The sequence below is a fragment of the Medicago truncatula genome, chromosome 3, assembly GCF_003473485.1.
Source record: "Medicago truncatula cultivar Jemalong A17 chromosome 3, MtrunA17r5.0-ANR, whole genome shotgun sequence".
Lineage (NCBI taxonomy): Eukaryota > Viridiplantae > Streptophyta > Magnoliopsida > Fabales > Fabaceae > Medicago > Medicago truncatula.
The window spans coordinates 24973225-24984091 of record NC_053044.1 but is presented as its reverse complement, the minus strand read 5'-3'; the positions used below and the strand labels follow the sequence as shown (position 1 = coordinate 24984091).

Here is a 10867-nt window from a genome sequence, read left to right as displayed (position 1 = left end):
ATGAGCCATATGTTATCACCAACGGTTAACCTTAAAGTTCAATTTTTGGTCGCACACACAATAACTCAATGTGTGTGTTATATTAAATTAATAGAATGTGCGTCCATTGTTTATCGATTTCTATCTATTCGTAAACATTTTGTTGTTATTTATTGAGACTTAAACAATTTATATTTTAAATAATTATATTTGGACAAATGGAAAAAGAATCTGATATGGAATTTCAAAGATAGATGGATCACAAATGAAAAATTGACTTTTAACTGCAAAGGATATTCACTTAAATATATATAGATTGATTAAAAAAAATAATAAATTGTTGTTTTTATTGTACAAGACTCATTGAATTTCACTACCGATTGAACTTAGAATCAACTGATAGATGGATTTGTTGAATGTTTCATTTATTTCAAAGTACAACATCATATGTTATAGAAGGAAAAAATTCATCAAGGTTATGAATACGTAGTCTAGATCCGTGGTCAAGTTTAAACTCAATAGAAAAGATGGTCGTTTACGTATAATATTTAAACAATTGAATTATTACTTTCTACCATGTTAGATCAGGTCTTAAAAATGCTACAACCTTTAAAATTCTTGAATAAGAGTTTTTTTTTACTACTTTTTACAATTCATTTCAACTTTTTTCTTAAAAGAATGTTTAGTTTAATTAGAGTTGAGATACAAAACTTATCAGAATCAGAGCAAACCTCAAGACTCAAATATAATTTAAAGAGATAGTTATATATAAGAGATTCTCACGTCGACAATGAAAATTGAGATCACAATCTTTAAAGTTATTGTGAATCTACTCCTTACTAAGTGAACTAACTTTCATTTATATAATCTTAATAAAAGAAATGCTAACAATATACATTTTAACACACTCTTTAATTGATTGAAATTCAAATGAACATATAAACGTCACATAAATTACTAAGATCTATTCACTCCGTTACTTTTATAAGAAAAAAAACAACTTATTAAATTCGTTGAATACTTAATGTATTCAGTCACTATACAAGTTACATGCATTAATTATTCAATAAATTTTAAAAAATACTCCCTCCGTCCCTATATATAAGACCCTTTTGCGAAAATTACGGGAATTAAGATAGTGGATATTTGTATTAAAGTTGTTTGTAATCACTATTGTTTTTACAATTTTATCCTTTAAGAAAGAAGGTTAGTTTATATTTTCAACATGTTATTTATTGTTGATTGAAGAAAAAGATGTATAATAAATAGGGGCATATATGTAAAGAAATAATTAATGTAGTTGGAAATAATAAAGAGGTCTTATAAAAAGGGACAAAAAAAATTCTCAAAAGGGTCTTATAATTAGGGACGGAGGGAGTAATTTTTTCTTATAAACATAACTAAAATGAGTATTTAAAATGGATCTAACTAGAGATAATAAATATGTTAAGAAGAGTGTGTTAAAAGCATAATTTATCATAGTAAACTTAAGTGATTAATCAATTCAAACTAAACTCACTAGGAAGTGAATTGACGGTTTGATGTAAGTGTTTAGCTTCGAGAAGCACAACGTGGCAGCCTACGATTAAACAACCCACGAGGTTCCTGTCATTATCTACTTTTTCATTTTTCATTTCATTTAAATTTGAAAAAACACAACAGAGAGAGAGAGAAACAGAAAGAGAAAGAGAAAGAGAGAGAAAGAAAGAAAAAACGACAACCAGAGAGAGAGAGAGAGAAGAAAGAGTCCGTTAATTAGTTTCAGTTTAAAAAAAAAAACAAAAAACAGAGAGAAAAAAAGTTGAGTCGAAATGGTTAATGTAACAGAAGAAGAAATATGTTCAGCAATACATTCATTATTCACAGAAACAAACCCTAGAACAAGAACATTCACTACATTGAACCAAGTTGTTTCAGAGCTTCAATCTAAACTTGGTGGTTATGATCTTACTCATAAGATTGATTTCATTACGGAACAGATCAATCTTCTTTTTGCAGCTTCTTCTCAACATCAACAACAACATGTTCATCACCACCAGCAGCAGCAGTTACAACAACCTCCACCACCTCAACAACAACCTCAACTTATTTCTTTTGAACGTAAAGACCATTTTACCCTTCACCAAAACCCTAATTCCCATTCTGTCCCTGTTACTTCTGCTTTTCGTAACAACGTTGTTGTTTCTTCTGCTGCTGTTGCTGATGCTTCTGTTGCTCATGTTTCTGCCAATGTGCTTCCCAAGGAAAGGTTAGTTTTTTATTTTTATTTTTATTTTTTATAAATAATTTATTTATTTATTTTTTTTACTTTTTTTGTTATTGTGTTTGACCTGTTGTGTACCTGCATAGATTAATCTCCAAACTATAGCTTAAAATTACAAAGATTAATCGCTGAGTAAGGGCTTAACACTGCTTCATTCCCAAAGCTGGATTTTAACTCATGACCTCTAAGTTGGAAGAGATCTCTTTAATGGTTTTTGGATATATATATATTTTTTTTAAATGGTTGCATGAATGGGAAATGACTCAAATGAGGAAAATGTCATGAATGAAAGAGAGGTTTGGTTAATTAAGTGATTAATTAATGTTACTTAAACATTGTTTTTTTATGTTGTAATTTTGGAAATAACCGGTAAAAAAGATACGGAGATTAATGAGTTAGATAGAAACGCCGCGTTATAGCATGTTTTGATCCATGTAGCCGACTGCACTTATTGGGGTAAGACTTGGCCGTTCTAATTTTGAAAATGAGGGATTTATTTTGTTTTTTTTTTTAAGGCATGTTTTGTTGTGCTATGGAATATGAATCAGATCTATGTAATGATGTTGGTCGTTTTAGTTGTAGGAGTTATTGCTTTCCTGATGTATGAGATTAGGTTAAAATTCAAGTTTTGGTGAGTAGGTGGGTGTACAATTCAAGTAGAACTAGAATGCGAATGCCTTATGCTAAGATGGATAAAATTTTCAGTTTTGAATTATTGTAGTTATATAATTATTCTGTTTGGAATATTTATTTGAGCTTATCTACTGGAATAAGCATGTGTGACACTGTTTTATATGACATATGAAAACAACTTATGACATGTTCATCAGTTGTTTTCAACTTGTTTTAGAGTGGTCATGCTATAAGCTGAAAGAGGGAAAAAATGGCATGAATGAAAGGGATCTGATTAAGGTTGTAATTTCCGAAATAAGAGATTTTTGTGTTGTAGTAGTTAGGGTGTAAAGAGGGAATGAAATGTTTAGTTGTTGGGTATTGGTATTTGGTATGGTATGGGATATGAATCAGATCTACTATCAAATGATGCTGGGTTGTAAACAAAATATTCAAGTGGTACTGGAAAGTGGAAGCTTTATTCTAAGATGGACTGTTTTTTCGGTTTTGAATTATTAGAGTCATATAATGTTTATGAAAATGATATGTGGAGGCCATAGGTTCGAATCCTGGAAATAGTCGTTCTATTTCTACTTGTTGGGATAAGTTTGCGTCAGTGCTGTCAATCACGGACGGATAGCGGAAAATTGCAGATTGTTGAAATTTGGCTTTGCAATAGTGCTATAGCGCCGCTATTTGACAACAATTTGTACTAAATAGTGTATCGCGGAACAATAGCGATTTGTCTAAATTTCGCTACAATATAGTGGATACCGCGTTGCTGTAGCTGCTATACATCAACACTGATTTGCGTACATCTACCATTTCCAAGCCGGACCTGATGGGGGTTTGGCAGTCTGCATACGAATGAACTTTGTTTTGTATCTTAATATGTATATGATATGATGTGTTATATCCCGATCTTGTTAATTGCTTTTTGTTTGCAATGGTATTTGGTCATGTCAAGTAATCCTACTACACTCATGTTGTTATCTTGCAGTGCTCAGCCTAAGCCAAAGAGAAGAGGCGGGCCAGGAGGTCTCAACAAACTTTGTGGTGTTTCGCCTGAACTTCAGGTCATTGTTGGCCAGCCGGCAATGCCAAGGACTGAGGTTTGTGCAGTTGCTGTGATGTTTTTGAAGTTTGTTGTAGACTTTACATGTTATAAACGTGGTTTCCATCAAGATTTATAATTTGTGGATTGAATGGTTTAGATTGTGAAGCAACTGTGGGCTTACATAAAGAAAAACAATCTCCAAGATCCTAGCAATAAGAGGAAGATAATTTGCAACGATGAACTGCGCGTGGTGTTTGAGACGGACTGTACTGATATGTTCAAGATGAATAAGTTACTGGCTAAACACATAATCGCCCTTGAACCAACCAGTAAGTGTCTGGGTTATGGTAATATTTCTATAAAATTGTGGTTTTAGTGCATTGTTTGATTTGTCCATGCTTTGGAACTTTCAGAAAAGCCTGCCCCAAAAAAACAGAAGGTAGAAGTGGAGGTGGGAACACGAAGTGCTGAACCTGCTCCTACTCCTTCTGTAATAATATCTGATTCACTTGCTAACTTTTTCGGTGTTACTGGAAGGGAGATGTTACAGACAGAGGTTCTGAGACGTATCTGGGAGTACATTAAAGTCAACCAGCTAGAGGTAAGCAACAGATCGTTTAGATTTAAACTAAGTCCATGCACACTAGCATTACTGCATCGATGTTAAGTATAATGATCCATGATAGTGTTAGTCATTGTTAGCCTGTAGTTTTGCTAACCAGTGCATATGCTTTTTCTTCTTTCATCGCCACCTCTCTTTAACATCTTGGTTTAGTAAATGATTTTTTGTTTCAATGTGTATTAATGTTTTACATGTTTATTTAATGTCTTGTATTAATGTTTTACATGTTTATTTATTGTCTTGTATTTTGTTATAATTGTACCTATCGTTGCAATTTCTGTGTTACTTACCATAGTTAAATCTAGGGTCAAAACTGGATATGTTAAGTCTTTTGGTCTAATTTATTCATAGAGCTCTAATATTCGGCACATTAGTAAGTTACTACGTTTTTATGTGAACACAAGCAGATAGGTGTTTAAGCTTCTATGGCAATGAACACTTGAAGGCAAATTTGGTTGTAAAGGTTTATCTGCAACACGGACATGCATTTGATTCTCTCACAAATAGATTGGAAAGGAATAAAGTTTTTGCTCACATAAAGAACAAATTATGTATGGTGGGTGAACTTTGTTGGAACATAACTTGTTGACTTACATGACCTTGAATATACTTGTAGGATCCTGTGAATCCTATGGCAATAATGTGCGATGCAAAGCTTCAGGAGATCTTTGGCTGTGAAAGCATTTCAGCATTGGGGATACCTGAAGTATTGGGCCGTCATCACATTTTTAGGAGATCATGATGCTGACAACATTCTATGGTTAGTACATCTTACATACACAATATTTTCCATAACTTTTGTAGTGCTCTTCTTTTCTGAACCTCTTATTCAAGTTTCAACAAACCTACTCTCTGAAGCTGTAGATTTTATTTAACTGTTCAGTTGATTGGATCATGTGATGTCTCAACATGTTATCTTCTTTGCATGCGTTGATTGGATCATGTGATGTCTCAACATGTTATCTTCTTTGCATGCTGTTGAATCTTTGCGAATTCCATTTCTTATTATGTAAACTGAATATTCTGTGGTAATTGAGAAACATTTTAAAAGGAAATGAAACTTCAGAACTATTAAGATTTAAGAACATAGAATGTCCTGTAGTCTCTTCCAGTTTTATTGGTTTCCTTTATAATCACAAGAGTGAGTAAAAACCATTAGCAATTTAGCATTGAGTAAGACTTCAGATATTTGCTTAATTTGAAACATGTGGTGGTGGGATATAAGTGTCCCTGAACTGAGATATTTGCCTGCTCCATGGGTTATTGGCATGGCAGTGCACCAGCACTGAAGAGATGCATCAACGCAGTGGAAACACCCCTTGTTACAAGTTGTAATTTGAGGTTGGGTCTTGAAGTTTGGTATTGTACCAAGTATAATAAGCTTCGAGATTCGAGTAAAGTGGGCCATTTCTATTACAAGGCATTTTACATTGTGTGTTATCTAGGCGATTTGTTAGTGTATCTTGCATTCCTTTGTTACAACTCTTAAAGCGAGGTTTTAGATTTTTCAAATGAAAAAACCTGTACAATAGAAAACCTGAGTTAGAATCGGTCTCTGTACATAGAATCCAATCAAACTAGTAATTGAATAGAGACCTTGTTGGAAAACACGACCTAGGTGTTTTTAACTAGGCTTTGATATCATATCATGAACCGACCACTTGAAAAAGTTAAAATATTAGGTGAAGATACATTAGTGATGTACATAGTGATTTATACTAAACCGCTTAATACAATTCCCAGACTTTATGAATGTGCCGCCTTTTGTATGTGTTTATCCTTACGCAAGTTAGCATATGATAGAAAAACCCTTTGATAATTTAATAGTTCGTTTATCAGCTTGATGGGATTCTGTTTTTTATTTCCGAATGTATATATAACTTGGTAACATGAAATATTTGTTTTTGGTTGCAGTGACAGATTGTGTGATGTTAATTCCAGTATAGTACAAGCTGATCTTGACTACATGTTGATATGGTTATGTAATTTGACTGATTAAACAAACTTGTGTCCTTAGTTCATGTTGATAACTGGATGACTTAGTAGAAGGAAGATGTTATAGTGACAACTTTACTATTGGGAGTGGCACTATGTTTTTAGCTCTTGTGGTTTGTCTAACTTGGCACTTAGGTTAGAGTGACATGTTGGTTATTCTGAAATATGTATAATGTTCTGATAATAGGATAGAAAATGATGTATCATTCTATCATGACTCATGCTATATTGCTATTAATATGTAGTTAATGAAAATGCAGTTTGCTAGATGTACATATTAGATTTTGTGCTAGTGTTTTTCTTTACTAAAAATGCATTTTTTGCATTTATCTTTTAAACTTCAACTAACTGAACTTCAAAAAGGAGAACAAAGTGCTTGAGAAATATTATGTTTTTGTTTAAGAAACCACCTCAATCACGTAATTAATTAGTACTTGTGATTGGTGTTTGAAAAGGCCGAATCACACAATATGGAAGATTCGGATTTTGGGTGGTGAAAGTGAGATTTTAGTGAGAAAACCTAACTGTTGAAAATGAGGGAAGTTTCTGAGTTAAGGTTATATACAGGAAGATTTTCAGATTATATAATCCAAAAACCTTAAAAAAAAAAGTAACAACTTATTCTTTTATCTTAACAAGTTTGTTCTATTTTACTCCAAGGTTCTAACCATTTTTTTGTTGATGTAAAATAAGGAACTTTCTTTTGCTTTTTTATCTAATAGTTATTGTTGAAATTTGGGGCCTAACTCATCCTTACAAAACTGGCTTGTAAGGTGAGGAGTGCCTCCTCTTTATAAACTCTGATCAAGCTTCCTATCTAACCGATGTGGGACTAAATCCACCCCCTCAAAGACAAGCCAACATAAGGTGACTAGGGGCAGATCGCATCGCAATTTTAAGGTGGAATTACCAATCCATCCCCTCACGTTTGAGGCGGGATTTCCGACACACCCCCTCACGCTCAGGCCTAGGCCCATGGGCATGAAGCGTGGCAATGCGGAATCCCGACAACGGTTGATCCTGGATGGGCTCTGATACTATTGTGTTGTTGGGATAAGTTTTGATTTGATTCCTATCCAATTCCTCAATATTTGCTACATAGAATCGGAAATAACACAATATATCAAACTTTATTTTATTCAAAGTAATTTATCAATACAATTAATGCATCTATTTATCAAAACAACAGTCACAAGTGTCTCTGCCGTCACAACGAGGATTTTTAATTCCAGCTGAGTCATATTTAGCAAAACACTGTCTATGGCACTCCTCATGTTTGCAAAACCAAATGCGAATAATTCCAATTTCAGGCTTGTTTGGGTCACATGATAGTGCTTCAATAGGGGGCTTCTCAGATGCTGTCACACCTTTAGAGTAAAAACAAAGAACGATAAAAAATATTGTACTCATTCACCAATTATTTCCAATCAATAGATAATAGATTCAAGGATTAAATATGTGTTTGGTTTCTATAAAATTGATTAAATTTTTGAACCATTTTTTTTAGACAAGTTTAGAATACTGTGAAAGGTTCATTTACTAAAATTTAGAATTTTTTAATATGAAACGAATTAAAAATGAATTTTTTAAAACGACAAAAGTTAAAGATAAAATTAACAAAATCTGGACGTAGAAATTAAATTTTAAGACAATTTTTTGCATAGAAACTTTTAGTAATGTTCTTAACACGTTCGTAAAAAATTGTTCAAAAACTCAAGAGTTTAAGAATAAATTAAACAAATTTGAATTGAGGAGAGACTAATACTGAGTGCAGAATTTTTTTTTAAAGACTAACATAAACTTTTAAAATTAAGTAAGGACTGAACTTAAAAGGTCCCAATTTTATAGGGACCATAAACATATTTGACCCTACATTCAATATATATGTGCTTCACAAAAAAAAGATACAATATATATGTGTGATTGATTGAGTAGCAAAAAACATATGTGTGATTAGAAACCATTTTAAACCATTTAACATATAATTTTTCCAACAATATAATATGATAAACTAGTGTGAGAATAAGTTCATTTTTTCTCTCTTCCAGTGGAGGTATATATGTTATTTTTTTCTTATGGAAAGGAATGGAGGTATATATGTTGGTGTGTGTTTATTTTAACGTTGGTATGTATTTTAATGTTTTCAATGTAAAAGTAAAAAAAATATAAAAGCTTGCCTAAAAAATAATCTCAATCGTTTTTCTCTCACATCTCGAATGTGTTAACAATCTCACCATTAAATCAAATAATGTGAGATTGATTTTTGATATATAAAACGAGAATTAAAAAGTTCAATCGTGAGATTCGTTAACACATAAAAGACATAGAGAAAACAAGTTAAGTAAATCCATTCCCCATTTAGAGGGCTTAAACAATTATGATTAAAACCACTATATTAAATATATAACTCTGTGAAAAATAACAGATATATTATAAATAAAATAGTATTAATAATTTTATATTTTATGAATTGATACATCAAGCAATTTTAAGTTTGTTAATCAAAATATTCACATGAGAATCAAGTATAAAAAAAGTATATGAGTATGATAAGCAATAGAAGAGAAGATACTCACTGCACGATGAGCTAACCAGGAGAGACACAAAGAAAATGATCAAAAGAGATAGCTTCATGGCAAAAAAAAATTTCTTCACTCAATTGTATTCTTGATATTGTTAATAGCGTTGTATCTAAATCTTGATTTTTCCCACTATTTATAAGCCACGCCAACACTAGTCAGAGTAGGAGACATGATATGATACATTAATCATATTCTGCTTAAATCTCATGTTTGATGCACCAAAATGATATGATAAAATTAACCATTTTCCTATCCTATTATGATTTTCCTTTGTAATTTCTATCCTAAGTATAGGCTGGGTTAAAAATTATCCTGATGAGATTAGAAGACCATTCCTTATTTATTATCTTGATATTCTGCCATTTTTAAAATAATGATAGCATGTATTTTCTATTATAATTAATAATTAACATGCCATTTTTAAAATATTTAATTAATTATGAGAACAATTTTTTCATTTAATTATAATGATATCCTGTTTTTTTATCATGTGCATCAAACACATGATATGATTAATGTTTATCATGTCCTTATCATATCCTATCTTTATATCATATCTTGTCTCTATCCTATCCTGACCATCAAACGGACCCTAATAAGCTTTGATTAACTGTATAATTTTCAATAATTACTAAAAGAAATGTTTCTTTTAACTGTATATGTTTAAATTAAGAAAATGTTACTATTAATTGTATAAACCTTTTAAGAAATAGAAAGGATTGAGTTTGTTACTCTCTACTGACAACTGGATTATTGTAGGAGTTTGTAGCTTTGTAGAAATATTATTTGTTCATTAATGTTAAAAGAGTAGAATGTTGGTATTCATGGCAATTGATTTTTCAAGAAAACCATTCACAAATTGCAAATTTGTTTCACGTGGAAGGTGTAAGAAAGCTGTACACAACCTTCTAACCAAATTCCATTATGTAAAATGAGAAATTTTTGAAAGTAATATTATTACAAATTGACATCATATAACTATAGTTCAAATCGTGTTTAAAGGTTAGTAAAAAAAAACGTTCAAAGGACATAATAATCAAGTATATGAGTATGTTACTTTCCAAGGAGATAAATCTTTTTATTTTAGACTTAGCTTGATTACTCGAGAAAACTTGTAGGTGAGATTTTAGTAGAATATTTGTAGTTTATTAGTTAAATATTTAGTCATTGTAAATACATAACTTTTGTTTTAATTTAAAGAATTTCCTTCAATTGTTTACCAACAACCGGAAAAATTCTTTCAAATTTTATGCCTGCATATTTTCTGTTTGTAACTTTGCTCATCGTTTTCCAACAACATCGACATTTGTTAAACGAAAGTCCACACAACAGTTAGTGTCACATTTTGTTTTTGTTTTAATATGATACTAGTTACAAACCCGTGATGCGGCCATGAAAGGCATCGCACCACCACAGCAAGCATCTACATCGATGTGGTTGTTGTTTGGATGTGAAGGGGAGGAGAGGACGGTGATGTAGGAAGACAGTTGTTGTTTGTAGGTGGAAGACGGAGAAGAGAGAAGTTTGAACTTCTCTCTGTAATTTTTCCATCATCAACTTGCTTAACTATTTGTCAAGAAAAGAAAGAAACAACGGAAAAAGAAACAAGAAGTAGGTGAAATATATATTTTTTAGGGGAAGAACTAGGTGAAATAATTTTTTTGAAGGAACTAGGTGAAATATTGATTAAGCTTAGTATAATTATTTAATAAAACATTATGTCAGTCAACAATAAAAAAATATAATGTCCTCATTTA

General features: G+C 31.6%; 1 protein-coding gene and 1 long non-coding RNA gene across 3 annotated transcripts; one reads left to right on the top strand and one right to left on the bottom strand.

Annotated features, from left to right (window-relative positions):
- The first annotated feature begins 1648 nt into the window (after window positions 1-1648).
- On the top strand, window positions 1649-6803 carry LOC11423714 (uncharacterized). 2 transcript variants are annotated; one of them, XM_003600144.4, is made up of 6 exons: window positions 1649-2227; window positions 3855-3966; window positions 4069-4240; window positions 4325-4512; window positions 5150-5293; window positions 6448-6803. In XM_003600144.4, the coding sequence occupies exons 1-5, from the start codon at window positions 1791-1793 to the stop codon at window positions 5273-5275; spliced, it is 1035 nt and encodes a 344-aa protein (XP_003600192.2). In that variant the 5' UTR covers window positions 1649-1790; the 3' UTR covers window positions 5276-5293; window positions 6448-6803. The 2 variants fall into 2 exon arrangements, with proteins under 2 accessions (XP_003600192.2, XP_013459921.1); XM_013604467.3 differs by lacking the exons at window positions 5150-5293; window positions 6448-6803 and adding an exon at window positions 4941-5138.
- Window positions 6804-7647: 844 nt separating this feature from the next.
- LOC120579295 (uncharacterized) lies at window positions 7648-9231 on the bottom strand. Its single transcript, XR_005645099.1, has 2 exons — window positions 9105-9231; window positions 7648-7895 (listed from the first exon to the last, which is right to left on the bottom strand). It is a non-coding gene; the product is annotated as an uncharacterized lncRNA (long non-coding RNA).
- Between the last annotated feature and the right edge of the window lie 1636 nt (window positions 9232-10867).

Excerpts from the sequence above, each read along its gene's own strand:
- LOC11423714 (XM_003600144.4), top strand. The coding sequence starts at position 1,791 with ATGGTTAATGTAACAGAAGAAGAAATATGTTCAGCAATACATTCATTA. Across the intron at positions 2,228-3,854 it reads AATGTGCTTCCCAAGGAAAG|TGCTCAGCCTAAGCCAAAGA; the intron begins GTTAGTTTTTTA and ends GTTATCTTGCAG. Across the intron at positions 3,967-4,068 it reads CGGCAATGCCAAGGACTGAG|ATTGTGAAGCAACTGTGGGC; the intron begins GTTTGTGCAGTT and ends TGAATGGTTTAG.